Source organism: Leucoraja erinacea, chromosome 8 (assembly GCF_028641065.1).
Source record: "Leucoraja erinacea ecotype New England chromosome 8, Leri_hhj_1, whole genome shotgun sequence".
NCBI lineage: Eukaryota > Metazoa > Chordata > Chondrichthyes > Rajiformes > Rajidae > Leucoraja > Leucoraja erinaceus.
The window spans coordinates 60,735,793-60,759,234 of record NC_073384.1 but is presented as its reverse complement, the minus strand read 5'-3'; the positions used below and the strand labels follow the sequence as shown (position 1 = coordinate 60,759,234).

The 23,442-nt window shown below is 39.2% G+C and overlaps 1 protein-coding gene across 15 annotated transcripts in view; it reads left to right on the top strand.

Moving 5' to 3' along the window:
• nrxn1a (neurexin 1a) overlaps positions 1-23,442 on the top strand; it is a 1,388,176-nt gene that overhangs the window by 966,712 nt on the left and 398,022 nt on the right. The window contains exon 1 of one of the 15 annotated variants that reach the window (XM_055639821.1): positions 13,828-14,959. The exons of 13 other annotated variants lie outside the window; for them this stretch is intronic. In XM_055639821.1, the coding sequence (XP_055495796.1) occupies positions 14,710-14,959 (250 nt within the window). In that variant the 5' untranslated portion in view covers positions 13,828-14,709. Of the gene's footprint in view, positions 1-13,827; positions 14,960-23,442 lie in introns of those variants that run through there. One more of the 15 variants, XM_055639819.1, reaches the window with a different exon arrangement.

Here is a 23,442-nt window from a genome sequence, read left to right as displayed (position 1 = left end):
ATGGATTTGAGAAGTTTGACAATTGCAAGAAGCAAGTGGAACATCTCGCTTTACTTTGCAGATACAAATTTGCATGTGAAGCATCTTTAAATTTAAAGGAATTATATCATCTGTAATTTATAGCTGAGCTGATGCTTTCTCTGTTTTTGTGAAACTGTTGCTGATAGATATTTGCAGTGAAAAGGTTTCTATAAATTAATTTGTTGGCTAGTTTTCGTTTAGGTGGGATGGTAAATGAACAATTTATTGGATGGTTCAATGTAAAAATATGTTGACTTGTTCTAAAAATTATCACAGTGAGAAATCCATCACCCAGCTTCAGCAACAAAAAATAACTTGCTTATGTTCACATGTGCTAACAAATCACAGAGACTAGGTGGCAAACTAATAGTCAGAATTAATTTGTGCCAGACATTAGTCATTAGATTTTCTGACTTCATCCATACGCCAGATGTCAGAAAAATTCAGAATTAGATGTTAACATTAGATTTGCATTGAATTTTGAGCCAAAAGCAAAATATCTAAGATGATATGAAAGAATATAATTGAAAATTTAGTAGTTGGATTTAATGTTACTAGCTAAAATTGTTATCATCAACTTCATGCAAGTTCAGACAATTTAGGTTTGAGACAAAAAGAGTCTTTATTGTCATTCATCAGAAAAGTCTCAGCCTCTGAATTTGTTTTGTCTATGGAACATTTCTTCCTCCTTTGATCCTATTTGTACTAAACTGCATACCAGTTTGTGGCCTTCGTTTTGGCTTTCATCAGCTCTCACCTCAGGAAAACTCAATTAACCCTTAAGTTTTTGTAAATCAGTCCGACTAACAATCTTCCTTCATTTGCCAAACTCATTGAAGACATGTCCTTGCAAGATTTGTCTTAATGTTCTGGTAATTAAATAGATGAACCTTTTCCATCAGATTTCTGCCACAGTCATAGTTATACAACAACCTCTCCTGCTTTGCATTTGAATTGTTTTGTTGTGCTTGAACCATCGGTTATTCTTATCAGCTCATGAGAAAGCTGATGGCATCACATTTCTCCTGTATCTCAAACTCTCTTCTCTCTCAAGTAATCTTTGCCTTATGCTCTGATGAAACACTTCAGGGGTCTTCTCATGTTAAACGTATTATACTGGAAAGTGGGATCAATGTGGAGAATATTAATATGCAAGGTCCATTTGAGATCAAGAAGGAGGTGGTTTTGGGGCACTTGAAGAGCATTAATTAGAACAAATCCCCAGGGCCTTATGGCATATATCCCAGGTTAGTGTGCCCCTGTCCCACTTAGGAAATCTGAACGGAAACCTCTGGAGACTTTGCGCCCCACCCAAGGTTTCCGTTCAGTTCCCGGAGGTAGCAGGTGGTTGCCAGAGGTTGCAGGTAGTGGAAGCAGGTAGGGAGACTGATAAAAAAACCTCCGGGAACCGCACGGAAACCTTGGGTGGGGCGCAAAGTCTCCAGAGGTTTCCGTTCAGGTTTCCTAAGTGGGACAGGGGCATGAGTGAGGCAAGAGAGGAGATTACAGGGAACCTGAAGTTGATCTTTGCAACTTTTCTAGCCACAGGTGAGTTCCCAGATGACTCCAGAGTAGCTAACATTGTTCCTTTGTTTAAGAATGAAAATCGAGAATCCAGGAAAGTATATGTCAGTGAGCCTCATGACAGTGGTAGGAAAACTATTGGAGAAGATTCTTCGTGATAGCATTTACTGTCATTTGGAAGACAATGTACTAATTAGGGACAGTCAACATGGCTTTGTACACGGCAGGTCATGTCTTACTAACACCTGAATACTTAAGATCCCTCTGTATATCAGTACTATTAAACATTCAGCCAATTGCTATACTCTCCTCATGCACTTGACATCCCAAAGTGCATTGCGTCACATTTGTCTGGGTTAAATTCCATGTGCCATTTCTCCATCCAAATTTTCTATTGAGTATATCATCCTGTTTTCTTTGACAAGCTTCTTCACTGTCCATTTTCATGTCATCTGTAAGCTTACTAATTAGACTACCTGCATTCACATACAACTCATTAGTATGCATGCGTTTAAGAAGGAACTGCAGATGCTGGAAAATCGAAGGTACAGAAAAATGCTGGAGAAACTCAGTGGGTGCAGCAGCATCTATGGAACAAAGGCTACTTCCTTAAGTACTCTAGGCAACGTTTCGGGCCAAAACCCTTCTTCTGAATTTTTGTGCGTTTTTGTGTACCTTCATTAGTATACATCACGTATTGACATTTCTCCAACTGAAGGCTTGTGACCTGTGGTGTTCTACAAGGATAACCACTTATCCTTGTGGAACACCACTGGTCACTGGCCTCCAGTTGGAGAAATGCCAATCTACCACAAACCTCTGTCTGCCAGCCATGTTGGAAACCCTTACAAACGTCACTAAATAACCTTTATAATTTTTTCTCAGTACATGTCTTCAGTATGCTTTTGCCAGTCTGGTATTTCTCCAGTGACTGGAATGTAGATGATGAAGGGATGCTGATTTGCAATGGTGTTAATGAGCTTGGAGAATTCATTCAAGCAGCTCAGGGCTTAGAAAACCTAGAATCAGAAAACATCATTTCCTATGAGTGCCAGCAGACTCGGTTGACATTCAAGAGTCAAGGGTGTTTAATTGTCATATGCACAGGATGTGAACAGGAACAATGAAATCCTTGCTTGCTGCAGCTTTAAAGGCATGTATTAAATGCAACAACAACAAAAATAAATATACAATAACATGTCAGTTATTCTAAGTAAACTAGACCATGATAGTGCAAAAACCAAAGTAGGTAAAGCAACCATAGCACTGCAAAATCTGTAGTGGTTTGGTATGGAGGTAGGATTGTGGTTTTGGTTGTGTAGAGTGGTTCAAAAACCAGAAGGATAATGGACAGGGGCATGAGTGAGGCTGGTGGTAATAGTTCTCAGACTCCTGTGCATTCTTCCCAATGGTGGAAGTGAAACTAGAGCATGACCAGGGTGTCATGGGTCTATAATGCTATTATCTGCCTTCTTGAGGTGATGCTCCCTATAGATTCTTTTATGGTGGGGAGGTGAGAACCCACAATGTCTGCAATGGTATAAGGGCAGCATTCACAATGTCCACCACTTTCTGCAGCCTCTTTTGACTGTGTAGACAAGTTATCAGGAGTATTCATGGACATCTGTGGCCTCCTCATATGCTAATTTGTGATTGCCTCCTGCTATAAGGTTACTATCATCCCAGTTGCCAAAGAAAACCTAGGTAGCTAGCATGCCTTAATGTTAACCATTCGGTGGCTGTGACATCCACCAGGTTCATAGCAGATACAAGATACAAGATGCATTTAATTGTCATTTGGACCCCTTGAGGTCCAAACGAAATGCCGTTTTTGCAGCCATACATTACAAACAAATAGACCCAAGACACAACACAATTTACATAAACATCCATCACATTGCTGTGATGGAAGGCCAAATAAACTTATCTCTCCACTGCACTCTTCCCCCCCCCCCCCCCCGATGTCAGAGTCAAAGTCAAAGCCCTCGGCTGGCGATGGCGATTGTCCCGCGGCCATTAAAGCCACGCTGGGTGGTGCGAGGTCGCACACCGGGTCTTGGTGTTAGAGCCCCCGGCGTGCGCTCGCAGAGTCCCGCGGCCATTCCAAGCCGCGCGGGGCGGTGATGTCAGGCCCCGCTCCAGGAGCTCTTCGACCCCGCAACTCGGGCGGGAGAAGTCGCCGTTGCGAGAGCCCTGAAAAAGCGGTCTCCCTCCAGGGACCCGCGGGCTCCCGGTGCCGCCGTCCACAGACCTGCAGTTGAAGCCTCCGACTCTCCGGTCGGCCGCAGCAGCAGCAGCAGCAGCGCTCCTCCACCGCTCCACCCGCTCCGGACTCGGCCAGCTCCGCGACGGTGAGGTGAGTCGTCGGCACCAGAGTCCCCGGTCTCTTCCTGTTGGAGGCCGCTCCTCATTGCAGCCCCAACGATAACGGAGACCCGACGAGAAAAGGTCGGGTCTCCCGTGCAGGGAGAGATTTAAAAGTTTCCCCCTCCCTCCCACCCCCCCACACACACACCCCAACAAAAAATAACAAAAACTACATAAAAACATAGACAGAAAATAATAAAACGCGGACGGGCTGCAGAGGCCGCTGCTGACGAGAGTCGCGCCGCCCCACCATCTCCCAGGCCCCTACACTCATCCCTAGATGACAAAGACACCACCATCAGACTCCTATTTATAGGCTTTGTTTTACCTTCAACACCATAATCCCAACCAAACGTCTTCAAAGACCTGGATCTAAGTTTCCACCCACCCCCCCCCCCCCCCCCCCCCTGCCCCCGCTCACTAAACAATTGGATCCTTGACTTTCTGACCCATAAAACCCAATTAGTTAGGAAAGGCAACAGGTCATCCTCCATAATAATTCACAACAGCTGTGCCCTGAAATAAAAAACCTCAACCCTTTGCTGTACTTTTTACACTCGCAGCCAAATTCTGCTAGAACTCCACTGACAAGTTTGCAGATGATGCCATCATAGTAGGCTGTATCTCGACGATGATGAGACAAAGTACGGGAAGGAAATTGAGAGCTTAGTTTCAAGGTGTCAAGACAACAACTCTCCATCAGCAAAATGAAGGAGCTGACCAATAACTTTATGGGCTTGTCCAACTTAGGCCAATTTTCAGGCAACTACAGGCGACTAGTTTGTTGTCACATGTTCGCCGGTGGTCACCGGGAGTAGTCTCCTCAGTCGCGCAAAAAGTTGTAACGTCATTCTGGTCACCGCTAAATTTTCAACATGTTGAAAAATTCTTGCCGACGGTGGGTTTGACGCCAATGAGCTTAGCTTCACGTAGGTGCTGTCGTAGGTTGTCGCCAGGATGAGGTAGGTTGTCGCCGTTTTTTCGATGACCTGCTACGACTATGACAGTTGCCGGCAGTTGCCTAAAAAAATCGCCAAGTGGGACAGGCGCATTGGGAAGTAAGGTGGAGCACTCACTCCAGTGTGTATAAATGGTGCTGAAGTGAAGATGGTTGCGAGCTCCAGGTTCCCAGGTGTAAATGTGAAGGAGGAAAAGGGGAATCAAAGGTTAATGCGTATGTGACCAGGAGCTAAGTGTTGAAACATGGCGTAACTAAATGGCAGAATCACAGAAACTTGCAAGGCTTACCTTAGCTAGCTATGGACTAATAAAGGGGAACCAATAGACCAGGGGAAATAACATCTGGACAAAGGACGCAGAACTGATAAGAGACTAGGGAAATGAGACATGAACAGAGAACTACAGAATATAGATAGGTCCATATGTGGCCATGTTGGAGCTGACCATAGGGGAAATTGTGATATTGTAAGTAACTGATCTAATGACCACATGCAGGACTGTTTGTAAGGCCGTTGGTGTTGGGTAACTGAACTCGTGATCACCCACAGGGCCCCTGTGTTCAATGTATAAATATGCTGCTGAAGCACTGTCAGTGAGTGTGTCTACAAGAGACTATCAGTATGCGAGTGAATTGGTTGTAAATCTCCCACTCCTGCATGCAAAATAAAGGATCATGTTTCTAATGACATTTGACTAATGTGTTCTGTTGTCTCTTAGTGAACTTTGACATAAATATCACCAATGATTTGACCCAGTCCAACCACATCAATACGGTCATGGTAGCACACAGACGGCTCTACCTCAGAAGGCTAAGGGCAGCACAATGGAGCAGTGATAGAGTCGCTGCCTTGCAGCACTGTATACCAGGTTCAATCCTGACTATAGGTGCTGTCTGTATGCAGTGTGTGCGTTCTCCCCAAGACCATGTGGGTTTTCTCTGGTGCTCTGTTTTTTTCCCACATTCCAAAGATGTGTATGTTTGTAGGTTATTTGGTTTCCATAAATTGTCCCCAGTGTGTAAGATAGAACTAGTGTATGGATGATTGTTGATCGGCGTAGGTTTGGTGGGCCAAAGGGCCTGTTTTCAAGTTGTATCTTTAAACTGAACTAAACTAAATTCAGCATGTCCCAATACTCTTACCAATTTCTACAGAAGCACCATAGAAAGCACCATAGGCTGGTATGTGACTACACAGCTTTGGACCACAATAAATTGCAGAGTTGTGAATGCAGCCCACACCATCACATAAACCACCCTTCAAGGTCTCATTGATTCCATCCACACTGCCCACTGCCTTGGTAATGCAACCAACATAATCATTCATACCTCGGTCATTCTTTATTTTGTCTTCACCTATTGGGCTGAAGATATAATAGCTTGAAAGTACTTACCACCAGATGCAAGAGCTGCTCTTTCCTGTTGTTATTAGACTATTGAACAAACCTCTCATATGCTAAGGATGTATTACCGATCTTCCAATCAACTTTGTTGTGGAACGCACACTTGTTTGCATTTATACTTTCTCTGCAGCTATATATCGAAGGGCAAATTATTGGATATATTTCATGCTAATTTGAAAAGTTGTGTCCTTGTCTCCAAAGCAGCTTTATCTGGTCAACTGTATTCAAATATTGGACGATTGCGTCTCCTCCCACTGTATCTTTAACATGAGCCTTGAAGACATCCTACCCGAATAGTGAAAGGCTTGGATAGAGTGGATGTGGAGAGGATGTTTCCACTAGTGGGAGAGTCTAGGACGAGAGGTCATAGTCTCAGACTTAAAGGATGCTCCTTTTGGAAGGAGATGAGAAGGAATTTCTTTAGTCAGATGGTGGTGAATCTGTGCAATTCTGTGCCACAGAAGACTGTGGGGGCCAAGTCAATGGATATTTTTAAAGCTGAGATTTATTAGTATCAGAGTCAGAGTTATGGGGAGAAGGCAAGAGAATGGGTTAGGAGGGAGAAGTAGATCAGTCATGATTGAGGCGGAGTAGACTTGATGGGCAGAATGGCCTAATTCTGCTCCTATTACTTATCACCTTATGATCCCCTACCCCATGTTCTTGCAGGAACATGAGCTCCCTTCCCTACAAGGCCTTCATTGCTGAATCTAAAATTCAGCGTACATCTCCCACAGGTGTCCAGTTATGGTTATCAGAAATTTGCTGAGTGTTCTTGAGTGATTGGCACTGTCAGAAGCAGGTAAAAAGGGTGGCAACAAGCTTTATTTACTACCAGCTGTTTAGAGCTGGTGCTAGTCACTCATGGAATGTGTCCCATGGTGATGCACTAAGACAATAAACAGAATAATTAACATTGGCTGGTTTGCTGATGTCATAATATACAAATAGCTTGAGTTTCTTGCAAGTCCTATATTGCGTCAGATCGGCATGGATGAATTGCATATTGGGACCCAAAACCTTTTGTTTCTCGAGCTAACCATTTTACTCACCAAGAGAAGCAACAGCAAAAGGGCTAAAATGATGGAAAATAATGATTCCACTGGTTAAGTGATCCAAGTCCACAAAAAATATATGGTAGTCATGGTGGTGGGTGATAGATGTGATTATCCTGAATCATGAACAGACCATTCAGTCTATCACCTCCAAGCCGACCAGTGTGCACCCATTGATGTTAATCCCATGTTCCATGTATTTGGCCGATAGCTTTTAATGTCCTGGCCATTCATGTGTTCGTCTGGACACAAATGTTCTCAACAACTCTGCTTCTACCATCTCTCAGGTGATGCTTTTCAGGTACTCTCTATTCTCAGAGTGAAAATGGTCACCCTCGAATCCCCAATGGATTTCTTTTCCCTTGCCCCAAATCTATGACCTCTGGTTTTCTCAACTTCTGATAGTCTATCCTATTGATGTACCTCAGTCATGTTCTCTCTTAATCTCTTCCGTTCCTGGAAAACACAAACCTACCCTCTCCAGTCTCACCTCATGACTGAAATGCTCCAACCCAGATACAATCCTGGTGAATCTCCTCTGCACCCTCCTGAGAGCTATTGCATTATTCTTATTGTGCGATAACTAGAACTGCATACAGTATTCCACCTGAGGTCTGATCGATGAGTTATTTAGAGTTAAAGCCTAATCTCCATACATTTTTATTCAGTGCCCTAACTAATGAATGCAATATCCTACATGCCTTCTGAACCACATTATCTACCTGTGTTTCCAGGTGCTTTGGACATGCACACCAAGGTATTTCTGTTCCCCAATACTCCTTAGGACCTTGTCATTCATGGTGCATGTCCTAGCTTCATTAATACTCCCAAATACACCACCTTTATCAGGAGCAACGCAATGCTATCACTCAATAAGACTATCCTTCACACTATCAGCATCTCTACCAGTCTTCAGGTCATCCATCTTAGTGATCATGCCTCCTACATCCAAATGCAAACTATTCACATATATTACCAAGAGCAAGTGTCACAACATCGATATCTGTGGAACACCACGTCATAGATATTCAATCACAAAAGCTACCCCCAGCATAATACTGGGCATTTCTTATTGGCCAGTATTAGTTTCCTATAGATCCTACACGTTTGGACAAATTTCCTGTATGGATCCTTGCTGGCCTCCTTATTGAACACTATGTAAATAACATTTACTGCACTGTCCCCATTAATCTATCTTGTTAACATTTCACAACATTTTAATCAGATTGGTCAGACTAAATGTGTTCTTGGCAAAGCCATGCTGTCTTTCTGGGATTAGTCCCTGCTTTTCCAAAGAGTCATTAACCCTGCCCTCTGAATGTTTTCCAATAACATCCCCACGACTGACACAAGCCTAACAGGTCTAACAGTGCCGGCTTTCCCCTGCCACACTTGAAAGAACCAGATTTGCCATCCTCTAGTCTCCTGGTACCTTGCTTACCCTCAACGAAGATTGAAAGATTTCAGTCAGTGCTGCAATCCATCTCTTCCCTTGCAGCGCATAGCAGCCTGTGATAAATCTCACCTGGGGGACGAAGGCACTGAGAGCCTCCTTTATTCATGGAGAGCTGCACTAGAACTTCACCTTCCCCTTCACTGAGTTCTCCAGCTGTTTTATTAGTGAATATCAGTGGGAAGTAAAGTCGTGTATATTTGTCAATTTTGTCAATTTTAAAGATGAAACTTTTGATTTTATTTAGTGGGAATATGGAAGAATTGTACAAGTTTAAAAAGGAGATCCTGTCTTAAAGTGTGTTCAATGTTGAAGAAAGAGAACAGGGCAAACAAGTAGGTATAATGAACAGTGATCTAGAAAACATTGATTATAGTTACAGTAACAAAAATAAAACAGTAATAAATGAATAGTGAACATTTGCAACCACAGCCGTTCTGATATTGCTGATATAGCTGAATATCAAAGCTCTGGAGCAGCCAGTACAGGACTTCTGTGAACTGGGTGATAAAGGCTTTCAGTCCCCTAAACCAATTGGATTATGAAGGGTACAGATTTTGAACCATGTATTTTGGAAAAGGGAATTCATTATTGAATGAAAGGTTAAAGCTGAACTGAATCTAAAGAAACCAAGCTGTGAAAAAGAGTAACAAATAAAGAAATGATTAATAATATTCCGAAAAGGCTATTTAAACTGGAATGACTTGAAATAATGTTTAAGTTATAAAGTGACACGAGATGGAGAGGCTATTTTGCTCATTGTGCGTCTGTTTTGTATGGTGGTTTTAGTTATACCTTCGACATTTGCCAGAAAGTTTGTAAACGTGAATCTAGAGCCAAATAGAAGGATACTGTTACGAAGTGAGTGTAAAAGTAATACAAACTCATTTGTCATACCATTGTTTATCATTATTTCCACTGAGCTCCGTCCAATTTACCCTTTTCTATGCAGACTAAAATGATACATTAGTTTTCAAAAGGCTGATTTTTCTCCCTAACACATTTTGTCCTTGTTCAGTGAAATGACATCATTGCTTGGTTTAGCTATCTCTTTTTTCTCCTAAATCATTAATATGTTTTGTTGTCGCAGAACGGAATCCATATCAATCCAGTCTCATTGTTATATCTGCTGTGATGATGTATCTTCCCAACCCAGACAACAAAAGGAAACTCGATGGCGGCAAATATCCAGGACCTAATAAGACATTTCCCACACATCAAATTGTGGGATTGTGTCAATGTACCTAAGCTTGATGCATGATGCTGCATTGGTTGTTCTTCTGAAAGTCAACATGATCCCTTGCTTCCAGCAGGAAAACCAACGTCAGTGTTAAGATGCAATATGCTATTGCAAAGAACAAACCAATTGGCATTTTGCCCACTCCCCCTCCATAGTTTCCATCATGTGAGGCACACATAATACAGATATCATTATCAACAATTAATTCAGATAAAATAATCTCACAGTACTTTCAAATGGGCTATGGTATAATTGTATAAATTAGCCAAATATCTTCCTCTATGGTGTTTGCAGCCAAATTCAAATGTCTAAATGTAGGTTTGTCCATCTCTTCTGGGCTCTGCCCCGACATACTTCTACAATTGGAATACAGGGTATTGTATTTGCTCAAAATTTGCAGTAAAAGAGGAAAAGCTGGTAGCACGTGGCAAGTCTATCAGCATCTGTGAAAAGTGAAACCATGAATGTTTCACTTCAAAGATGAAAGGTCTTTAACCTGAAACATTAACTCTGTATCTTTGAGGAAATGATTAACTGATTGTTGAAACAGTCTCTCTGAATCTGATATTTAAATTGATCTGCTTTTCCCACCCTCTGGTGAGGAATGATAAGGCTTTAAGTTTGCAATTTTGTTGACATGTGTTAACAATACATTCCCAGCTGGAGAATGTAAACCTGATTGTGTTCTCAAAATGGTGTCAACAACAAGTGAATGTCATGTTCAGTTAAGTGCAAAACATTGATTTGTACTTTTATCCATTGTGGCTTGATGAGCAGTAGCTTCAATAGAGGATATGGATCTTTCTGTATTGAGACAACAATGACACTATTTTAGTGCATCCAAAAAGAAGTTGAGAAAACCTGTAATTAAAACTGATATATTTTTTCTCAGTTTTATTCTCTCATCTGCCCAGCTTCCCCTTGAGCAAAACTATGAAATTCAGATGGCACCACTCAACCTTAGTTGGAGTGAACTCCACTTAATGTAATGTAGTTGACTGGACAATGCTTCTTCCTCTTTCCCCTCTTCCCCATGGTCAGTACACACCCACACTTAAACCTGGACAGACATGGAGTACTTAAGGGGCTCCACAGCTGAAAAGCTCCTGACAGCTAACAATACCAGAGTGGAAATTCCTCCAGTTGTGAAAACTATTGATGATTTTCACACTTCATGTCTCGAACATACACAGGCAATTAAAACCTAAACAACATTAAATGTTTTTTTTAAAGTAATCTCCCTTCCGTTTTGCTTCCTTATATTTGTCTTCCGTTCTCATGTAAATTAATAGGTTCTTCAATGGCAATTTTCCTTCTATGTTCCACAGTAAATCCAGCGCTTCTGCATATAATATTACAAAACTGCACATATGGGATTTACTCAATGGCTGAACTCAATGGTTCCAATCAAAATAATAGGCAGAGTTGCTGCCTTCTGACACCAGAGCCCTAGTTAGATCTTGATGATAGGTGCTGTCTGTATGGAGTTTGTACGTTCACCCTGTGACAACATAGGTTTCCTTTGGGTGCTCGTTTAGGTTTGTACGTTAATTGGCTTCTCAAAATTGTCCCTAGTGTATAGGATAAAATTAGTTTATGAGCGACTGTTGGTCGGCGTGGACTTGGTGGGCCAAACGGCTTGTTTCCATGCTGTATCTCCAAACTAAAGTAGACTAAAAGGCAGCACGATCCTGCGCACAACGCTGACACATGCCAACCTGCAAGTATTATTTACATTAACACGGTTAAAGCACATATACAACCATTGTAATCTCATTCTGTAATGTTGATTGTTATGAATATTGTAGCATCTCTTGATGACGTGACATTTCATGACTTCACAAACATGATGTAGATAGTTTGTTGTTTGCTTTTTCCGTTTGGCTGAAAAGTTAAGTTGTGGCCAGCAGAGGACCCAATACCTCTTTTTTCCAATAATCATCAAACGGATCAGGCAAGAACTCAAATATTCTTTTATTATCAGCTCAGAAACAACAAGCACCCCTAATATTCATCTGTTTTAGATATTTTTTTATATTAGGTTTTACATTAAAAAGTGCATCCGAAGTACCGAGCCAACTAAAACATACAAAGTTCAACTGAAGTTTCCATTTTGTCTGTTACACAGCAGTATTAGAAGTATAAATATCAAGACTGCTCTTTCATTTCAGCCAACTATACCAATTTTCTTATGCTTTATTTCAACCAGGCTGTTCATTTGTACTGAAGTCAGCTAAAAGATAATTAGAACATACAAAGCCACATTTAAAAAAAAATCATTATATTTAAATACATAACAAGGTGATTGATCAAGTGCCACACATTAGAAAACAATGGGTATTTTGAATTAGTGCAGAATTACCAGCATGTTGGAAGAGAGAGAAAGTTGAGTGGTTAATTCACAGACTGGAAAAGGCTGCAAATCAATGTACAGATTTGTTTTGGGGGAAAAGTTAGTTGAGCTACAGTATATATTTAATAAAATTGGTTCAAAATTAAAATTTCATGGTACAACAGCTGAGTGGTTGAGTTACCAGACTCTTGTCTGGAGCTCTGGACTATTGATCCAAAGACAGTTCAAATCCCTCCATGGTAGTTGTGAAAGTTGCATTTATTTAGGGAATCTTTTCAAAAGAAATAAAACCCAATTAATTTGGTCATAAAAAGTAAATAAGAAAGCAGATATTAGATTTCTCCTCTGCTTAATGGAGTGTTTTAAAGTACTCTCTATTTATAATCAGTTGCTCATTCCACTTGCAATAAGAGTTTAAGAAGACATTAACGAGATGCTCCACTCACCTGACAAGAGGTCCTCTGGTCTTTTCAGTGGTTCGTCCATGTCAATGTCAAAGTAAATAAATTGCTGGGATGTGAAGAAAACTCTGAATTTCAAATTGACTGTGTGCTACAGCAGGACGAAATGCTTTTGAGTCCAACACATCAAAGTGTAGGTTTGTTTCAATCCAGGGATGATCTACCTGTATTTTTAATAAAATTTAGTCCCAGTGCTCATATCTAGATGTATTCCCACTAGAGCCCTTGACACGCTATTGTGTTTTCCAGAGCATGGCTTAAAAGGACTGATTTAAGTTTGCACACTGTTGAGCTTAAATACTGAGAAACATACTGAATTTAGAAGATTAAGAGCAAAAAAAATAAATGTCTTTGTCAGGGCTCAGCAGACATTTAGTTTTGCTTCAGTTACAGTATATGTGATTGAGAAGGGATTCTGCTTCACACCCTGGAGCAAATGTATTAAATTCAACTTAGATATAGTATTGCAGAGAACATTAATGTTGACCTGGCCGGCCTCCTTGTTGTGGTTTTATTTAGGATGAAATACAGCAAATACATTAATTTGCAGATTTAGTGTTTTCTATTGCACGTCAGTGCAATGAATAACAATACCTCTGAGAGACTGTTGATATGGCAAACACCTGTCAAGATAAACACATCTTTCTCAGGAGAGATTCAGTTCGGCAGGATCCATGTAGAAAAGATACAAAACAATGAAGGGGGATTTTTAAGAAACAGTTTTTAAGAAACAGATTTTTAAGAAGTGAACGGAATGTCTTTTTTTTAATCCAAGGGAAAGAAAGGTCTTTCAGTGATGTATCCATTTTATTTCTTGCATTGTCTGGCACTGTTTTAGAACTGAGTATTTGAATATTTGTTATTTGAAGGGGCGAGAGGTGTGTGTTTGTGCAGATGATTGTGCAAATAGAAGATCACCAAAGATGATGGAGGAATAGTTAGTGTCGAGGCATGTTTAGTAGCTGGGGATAGCACCTGGTGGACCGTGCTGGGAGGTTCCTGACCAATCACAACAGTGGCTGCCTTCGTTCAAAAAATATAAAGGACTGATGATGTTGGGATCTCTGAATTGTCTTCCTGGGGGAGAATGAGCATTTTCATTTCATGATTTGACTGTGCTGTACGTGTAAGAAAATAGTGCAAGTGAACATTTTAAGTTTTACACCCTTCAGTTTCACTGTAGTATTTGCACGTCTTTGTTTCCTTTTTAAGTAAAGGCACCATTAAATATCCCAGAGTATTTCAGTTTCCCTGTTTTAAAATAGGCTCTTCCTCTGCAATGCATCCAAGCTTCAGCGATTTGCTGTTTAGAGACTGCAGATTTGCATAGCCTTCTCACCAGCATGGTCTGTTCCAGGTCCTTTCATAAGTGTACACAATTCAGTGAGGAATATCCTGTGCCATTATACTCTCTACCCTGACTCCTGTGTTCGGATTGGAGCGCAGGTTATTTGTTGGGTGCTTTGATCTCGCACAGTGCTGTGCTGTGTGTTACATTTTTTTCCCCCAGCCTGTAACTGGATTGAGGAAGCATTTTAATTTCCCTTACAGCATTGTGAAGTGCCATCCTGTAAATTTTAAATGATGTTGAATACCCAGTGGAGGATGATGATGTGCCTTATGTAGGGAAAGAGAAAAAACCTCAGCCTTCTCAGTCTTGGATCTATTGGAGTATTAACAGACAAGAACCTGGTAGCTACTGCTGGAAATGCAGGTAGTTATATTTTTCTAGCCTTGAACAGACTCACTGCACAGACTGGATATTTAAAATATGCTGTGGATTTCCTAGCAGAAGAGGACAGCAGTGATAGAAAACTGTGAGGCAGACTTGAAATGATGGGCTGTGTACAGTTGTGACATTTGTTACATGGGGGATGCAAATCTTTTTCTCTGGGAGCATCATGAACCCGAGAGCAACAGTGAAGTCCAGCATTGAAACTATTACAGCCTGTGTTCATTTGGCATTTTGGATAGTTCTTTTGACTTTCAGCTGTATTTTTGGTGTGTCATGGAGTTCTTCGAGCTTAGGTGCAGCTCACCATAATCACCATTTTCATGGCAGCAAACACCAGTCAGTGCCTATTGCTATATACAGGTCGCCTGCCTCACTGCAAAGAGGACATGGTGGGTCTTTGCTTTTTACTTATCTTCTAATTCTTCATTTAACTGCCATTTTAATGTAAAGTCTGCACTTGAAACCTCGTGAGTTTAAGATAAGTTTTGCGATTGCCAGTGATATAATCTCATTGTTAAGAAGCTGCAAGTAAAAATATTCTAAATCCAAAATATGCAATTGTCTTAATTGAGCTGATACTTCACAATCAGTTGCAGCTTAATATTGAAGTGTTTTGATTTGCATTTTATAAAAAATGATTAATGTATGTAGAAAAAGAGAAAACTTAAAATTGCTGTTCATATTCTATACCATTTCACTATCATCCTTTGTTTCCTGTTTTATAAATTTGTTTTATAAATTTAGCTCAGAGTTTGACATCATGGCAGTGGAAATCACATTTAATGATTATTTAGAAATCTATTTTAAGGATGAAATAGTGAATTGTTCTGAAATTCACTTCTCGCAGTTTCTACCTATTCAAGTTGGTAATGCCATCCTGAAACAACAATATTAGTTAAAACCAGAAACTAAGAAGATCTAAGTGTTCCTCACTCTGTCATTATACATCTTGGTGCACTTTGTGCATCATTGTTTTTTCCTTATTCTCAGACTGTCAACTAAAATAACTGACCACACAATGCACCGCAGCTAGTATTTTTCAAAATAAATGGAAACCTAATGGCTGTTTAGTTCCTGCAATTTAAAATAAAATTGAATGAAAGAGAGAATGCACATAATTTTAAGCCGTGCTACAATCGACCTGCTCCCACGATCTGAGTTTAACGGCAGCTGAGACATTGGCTTTCTTTCACCAGTGAAACATGCAGCTGCTGATTGGAATATATAGGTTCATCCTTCTTCATTTTCTCTTCATTCCATGCCTCATTTAAAACATCATCCCATGTCACTGCTGAGGTGACAAAACAGATCTTATGCTTAACCTTTGCATACTTGCACAGGTTGACCCTGTTTGGATGATTAGACATTAGAATCTAATTTGATCTTTGTTATTGAGGACTCTTCTTGAATGACAAAAAAGCTTAATAAATGTGAAATTAATATTTTTAATAAGGACTGTCCCTCATGGATTTCACTTTCCGAATTATTTCACATAGCTTAAGATATTAGTTGTGCAATTTAATACTTGTATATATGTTTACATTTTTAACTGTCAGTGTATTGAAATGCAGGTGATATTCAATAAAATGAAAAAAAAATATATATTTTTTTTAAGTTATAGTTTAACCATCCTAAAGCATTAACATATTATAATTTATATAAAAAGCATCACCAGTGAAATACAGGCGATTTTAGTGCTCTTTGTCTTGCATGCTGCCTTTTGTGATTTATTTTATATTGTCTATAACATTCTGCCTCCAATGTTTCGGCAAGATATGTAGCCTTTGATGTTGTCGGTAGAAAATCTACTCCACTGTTATCACAAGCGGAATAATGTTGGTAGATTTTTGATAAGCATCTGAATACAACCTACAATGCCATGAAATGAACACAAGACTCATTTGTTAAACTAAATAAATAACGGCACTGTATTTTTACATGCCTGTGACTGTACTCCCTCCTCAACCATTAATATAACTATTGTATATGACAAGTAATTAATGGCTATTAATATTTTTTGTTTTATACTTTTTTACAGATCATGTTTTCTGTTAGTAATTGATTTTAGGGACAATTATTTTTAAAGATGGAATAAATAACACATTGATAACAAGGTATCTTAATGTGCCCAGCAGCATTTTTACCAAAATGGCAATTTATCATTTTTAATATGTTCAAGATAAGGTTGGTACAGATTTAAAGTCCAGAAACATTTATTTGTTTAGCATATGATTATAGATGTCACAACTGAACTAATGACTCAGCTCTGTAAATAAAATTGCATAAGTTCTGCATTTATCTGGTCATGCTGATTGTTCAATTTGATCATGATAATCTGAACTGGAAATATTTGTAGAGCAATACTGTTTTTAATTTCTCTGTTTGCCATGTTTGTTATATCCCATGACTGGGGAATTTCCCTTTTAACTCTTTCCAGTACTTTAACTAGTTAAGTGAAGAAACTGAATTTGTCTTTTAAAGTGTAATTTTGTTATGTAGATTTGAAAGTTAGCTTGAGAGAAGAAGAATTATTGGAATTATGGTGAATTTGATTCTTTTCTTCTGTTAGTCAATAAAAGAGAGACGTAGAAATAACTAAATATAAGGAGATGCATATATGAAGATTTTAACATGAATGGAAAGCTATTCATTGTCCTCTATTGTATGTTAGCACACTGCCAAAGATTAATATTGTTACAGAATGTCATGAGATAGAGGCAAATAGCCTCATATATTTTAAGCATTGTGTGCAATGCTGTGCCAGTGTGTTGATGGTTTGTGTATGGCATCACATATGGTCATTATACTGGTGATTTGCTTCATGACATGCTTGATCATTTCATTAGAATTGTAACATATAATTCTGGTTTTGCATTTCCTATCTTTTTGGCCTGGTGTTATATTGAATTATAGGTCTTAGCGGTGTGACTGTTGAGATATTAATCTTATAAATTACCAAATTTTGCATTTTGCCATTAACATTATGAAGAAGGAGATTGTACTGTAAAACTGTAAATATACTATTATATTAACATTCTTAATATCTAATGGAGCCATTGCTTACCTTTTGAGCAGCGATTTGATTTGACTGTGTCTTCTTTAATGGGGCACCAGAATTGTGCAAAAAGCATATTTTGCCTATTATAATCTAATCCAGTTCTTAAAGAAATGTGTTTGACTGATGTAATCTCCTAAAGTTACCTAGATTTTCAAAATAATATATGTATTTCAGTTTATCTAAATCATTCAGTATCTGAAAGTAGAATAAATCTGGAACATTACAAAATGTTCTGAAATCAATGCACAAAAGAAATGAACTCTTTGCAATAATGCTACTCCTAATCGATAGATGGGCAACCACAGGTTCCTAAATTCAAATCATTGCCCTGGCCCCTGACTGTTATTCAATTTCACCGTTTTTCAGTGGTCAGGATTTTCTCATTCATTTCCATACCACTAGAGGGTGTCTTTTCCAGCAACGACAACACAAGGGAGAGAAGTGCTTGCAGATGTCCTACTTAAATTAGCACTGTTCTCAGCCAATCATAAATTAAGTCTGACAGCAGATCCCAGTAAGAGACTGGATGTGTGAGGTAATTCAAGATGGGAGTGGTGGATTTCAAATATAAGAATAGTGTTCTGGGGAAAAGAATAAGTGAACATGCCTAACCGTTCGTTCCACGTTGCTGCCTCTCAAAATGCACAAAAGATTAATATATTCAGTAACAATTTTCAAACCCGAAACTTAATTACTATTTGCTCACTTTAGCTTTCATTACACAATTACCTCCTTAACATTCTGTGGCACATTTGGGTATATTTTTTTTTATCAGCAGTCCTGAATTGGACATTGACCAAACAAAATATCACTATTCGATTTACTTGAAATAAATGTGAGATTTATTTGATTACTTGTTCCATCTGCTTTCGTTTTTTCCAATGGTTATTAAAAAACCAAAGCAAAAGAACAAAGACCATTAGCAAAATACTCCACATTGACAATAGCAAGGGAGAAAGGGCGGCAAATGCGATAATTGTGCTTGTGTTTCTAATGTCTAAACATGGAGGGTATTTCACAGGTATGAAGGAAAAATAAATAGACGTTTGTTAGGAGTTAGGATCTGTTAAGTTTAGTTATGATTTCAACAGAAGCGATGTAGAGAGGAGAATGCATTAGAAAAACAAGAAGCAAAATTCAGAGACCCATTATTGATAAATAGAGAGATGGGCGAGGTTGATTAGCAGAGAGGATATTTACTGAATGGGAGAGCATTATTTCAGTTGATGGGGTGTGTTTTACTGTTCTGTCCCAGAGGGCAATATAAATTTGAGAGAATTCTGCATGAATTGTGGTGTTGCTGGAGAAAACTGCACTGTGGTCATTCCTACTTTAATATGAGATGTTGTGCTTTTCCACTGAAGTGGAAATTATTTGAAGTAGAACAGGGCACTTCTCCAGGTGTACTGGAAAAATTGTCTTTCCCTTGACAGTTATCATCAAAACAAATTAACTGGTCATTAATACTGCTGGCTTAGATGCCACCTTCCTGAATGGCTGCTGCATTTGCCAATATAACCACGATTAAACTTCAAAAGCATATTAACCAGTGGCAAGTGTTTTAGAATTAGAACAATCCCAGGTCTGAAAGATTCTGTGAATAAAGAATAACTAATTTGGTGTCTTTAAAAAAAATAAATAAAAAAACCCCAATTGGTTGGACTTACAAAAAAACACTGTTATTTTAAGAACTGAGAGAAGCAAGATATGAAATGTTCCACTGAAGGGCATCATTGAGATCAAGATATATCATGTGAGGATTAGAATTGTGAGAAGGGAAGACATGTAAATGTCATTGATAATTTTCCAAACAATGACAAATGATCATCAAGAGCAGAGTTGAATAAAGGATATTCCAAAATCACCAGTTGAATAGCTCTATTAAAAAAGCATGCTGCAAAAAAATCATTGTCTCTAATGTACTAAAATGCCTCAAAGCACTTTTATTCCTCTTGGAAATGTGTATGTACATTTGAAGGATTAGTTGTAGATTTGGTTTGATCGAGCAGGGAATCTGCTTTGCAGAGGTCATGGTAAAAACATAAAATCACATTGGTATCATAGGAGTCCAATTAACATTGAGTGACATTGCATCTGTTAGAATTTGCCTAGTACCTGTACCTCATATGCTGCAAAAGTGGCAATATGATAAATAAATATTGGAGACATTCAATTTTTAACTTTTCTTACACTATATTTCAGAATAGTAGAGAGGCTCAAAATAATTACTTAAACCTTGAGGGCGAAAGCCAATTAGAAACATTAACTAATCATATGTCAATAGCTAGTTTGATAAGTCACAAACAATGGACAATTATTTCTTGTCTGAAGAATAAGAAAATGTCATTGTTGATGTATGAGAAGGATGTACCAAATATAATGTGCACTTTTGTTCCTTTGGTATAGTTCAATTGCAAAGCCACATCAGGCAAAATTAGCGATGCTAATTTATTAAGGGCGATGTAAATAGGATTGACAATCCATTCAAAAGATGGTTTATCTTTTCTGACTATTAATATACTTTCATTTTGGTGCAATTCCACCCTTGTAGAAAACTTCAGTGAACTGTGGTGGATAGTCTGCCGTGGTTTTTCAAGGTGAATTAAAGATCTGTTCCTGCTTAAAATGTTTGCCTGCAAACATGGCTGATCTGATGTATAGTTTAGTTTTGGTTATTGTCACATGTACCGAGGTACAGCAAATAGCTTTTGTTGCGTGCTAACCAGTCAGCGGAAAGGACTCGCCCTTGATTATGCTGCTGGCCTTGCCAATGTGCAGTTTTGATGATATGTGCAGTTTGTCTTTAGAGAACAGATATGTTGGAAAATGGGTTGCAGGACCATTGTCACTCCCTTGGACTTCATTTGCTTTTTTGTATCCAGAGTTATGATGGCAGCAGCCCAAACGTGTGCAACAAACTGTGACAGTAGGACATAATTTAGAGTTCTACTATTATATTTAAACGGTGTGAGGCTTCTGCTTGTGCTGTAATAAAGAGCTGCGATTTTAGCCATCAGGTGTACATCTTGGTGTTCCTCATAATGGTTTTGGAGACTGCTTCCTGCTTCAAGTTGGAATGGTTGAGTACCAAACTCTGCTTGGGTTTTATGCCAGGTTCATACCGGACTCTTTGCTGGTGCTTTTCCAGAACAACCAGCATTTTTTCATATCTTTCTTTGTTATTGCCTGTATCATAATCAATCAAATTTGGTGCCCGAGTTCACCACAGCAGGATTATTACGTGACCTTGCCCTCCAGTTACCCTTGCCTGTTAACCAAGCTGGTCGTGAGTGCTAATTCTATTTCAAGCCCCTACTCCAAAATATGCATCTGAACTGAACTGGTGTCACAATGGAACACTGAGTGATGCGTGTTCATTGATCAACATATTGCTGATATTGGATATCTAAAACGAGTGTAACAAATGTTACATTAGTAGCCAATAATGTTATCAGCAACCTCAGTCTAAATGGGCGGTGGAATAAGACAAAATATGATATATGTGGGCACCCTTATCTCCTGTAGGCTTTACACCCATGAGACACCATGGATCCAGCAAAGGGTCTTTGTAATCACCATCACCATTTCCTCAAGGCTGCTTAGGATATGTAGGGCCCCTCACCAATGATTTGTCACTTCCTTCAGTTATTTCTTCTCTTAAAAGAAAGCTAGGTATAACAGTAGATAACATGCAAAGCATTTGAAATGAAATTGCTGTTCAATTGACAATCTTCCAGTGTTTGTAAGCGAAACATTAATATTGGGAGCTTGTCTTGATTGACACAACGTCAATAGGTGACTGACTGAGGTATAGCAGGTTGAGCAGTGGCGGAAATGTTGTACACTTGATGGAACATAGCATTTCAAGATGTGTTCACTGGGCTTGGTTACACGTGTGAAATCAAATTTCCAAGACTGTATCCCTTTCAGCCATTGACCTTGACAGCTTGTTATTCCCAAAGACTTCACATTGGTCTGAATGGCTTCTGGCTCCTAAGTTTACAGGTGATGCATCCTCTTCCTCCACCACAAAAACTTCCTGTGATTTGTCTGAAACCAAATACAAAATACAAAATAGAATATGCAGAATAGTGAAAGGCTTGGATAGAGTGGATGTAGAGAGGATGTTTCAACTAATGGGAGAGTTTCAGACTAGAGGCCATAGTCTTAGAATTATAGGATGTTCTTTTAGGAAGGAGATGAGGAGAAATGTATTTCATCAGAGGATGGTGAATCTGTGGAGCTCTTTGGCACAGATGGCTGTAGAGGCTAAGCCTGGATATTTTTAAGGCAGAGATAGATAGATTCTTGATTAATACAGGTGTCAGAGGTTATGTGGAGAAGGCAGGAGAATGAGTTTAGGAGGGAGAGATAGATCACCCATGATTGAATGGCGGAGTAGACGTGATGGGCCAAATGGCCTTATTCTACTCCTATCACTTATGTCCTCAATATCTTATAAAACCCTGGTGTCTGCTCTCTCCATGTCCGTATGCTTCATTCTTTTCCCAGGTTAAAGTCTTTTGTATAATGGTTGCCGTTATCCACTCCAGCGTCAGTGTAAATTCCCTTCAAGTACCAATCTTTAAATAGTGTGATTTAGTAATGATTTTGACACTCTTCTGATGTGTGCAGGCACTGCCAGCTGCATGCAAAAATAATCATAATGAAGAGGCTGTACAAAATTGACACGCTGCCTGCATTATACTATACAAACTGGTTGATTGTTTATTACAAACCCAGCATTCCTTTTAGAAGGCTATCCAATTTAATTGCTGTTCAGTTAATATATAGCCGTGCTTGGATTTTCACCTGCTGATGAGTGGCTTCTAATGCTATAAAAAATATGTCCATGTTTCAACCAATCCTATCTTATTTGATCAGTTTGTTTCACATGCTATGTAGTAATGGATCAAGGCTGGAGCAGAACAGAAAGCTGCTGAAACCTTTCATTTACTGTGCGGAAACAAAAACATAATCTAAAATGCTTTCCATCAAGAAAAATACATTGGTACAAACATTTTGGAACCACTGAGCTGAGATAGGATGTATTTTGACAAATAATTCAGGCTTTAAGTTGATCACAACTATTGCTTCTGAGGTTACTTGAATAAAGTGCTTTGCAGTTCGCTTTCCCTAGTCAGTGTATTTCTTTTGATGCTCTTCCTGGGAAGGCCTCAGGGAATTATTGGGTTTGTTTTGCCTTTGGAAAGGAAATTATTTCTGCGTGGATACCAGTAGTTCAATCTGCTTTAGTTTTCACAATGGATGTAAATCAAACTGGATTCTTGACTCGTGGAACAGCACCAAGATAAGCTACATTTTGGTGGCAAGCTAAGAGTGAAATATTACAATTTGCAGCAACTATATCCATTTATAATTTCTGGGGGAAAAAACACACTTTTTAAGAATTAGTGTAAGACTGTCAAAGCTGATGCCTTCCCCATCCTGAGTCGGCCTGTAAGTAGTGATGTGCTGTTGGATTAAAGCATTGAAGAATTTGTAATGTTGTTAATGTTGCTACCTCATAATGTTAAAGTGAGAATCCCAAGATAATGGTCCAGTGACCTAGGAGACATGGAGATGCTGTGCCCAAGTAAGCAAAGTGAAGTTTGTTCTCATTCCCATTGCTGCCCATTTAAGTCGGTCATAGAGATCAAAGGAAAGAAGAATGATGAATGAGTATTCAAGAAGGAACTGCAGATGCTGGAAGATTGAAGGTACACAAAAATGCTGGAGAAACTCAGCGGGTGCAGCAGCATCTATGGAGCGAAGGAAATAGGTGATGTTTAGGGCCAAAACCCTTCTTCAGAC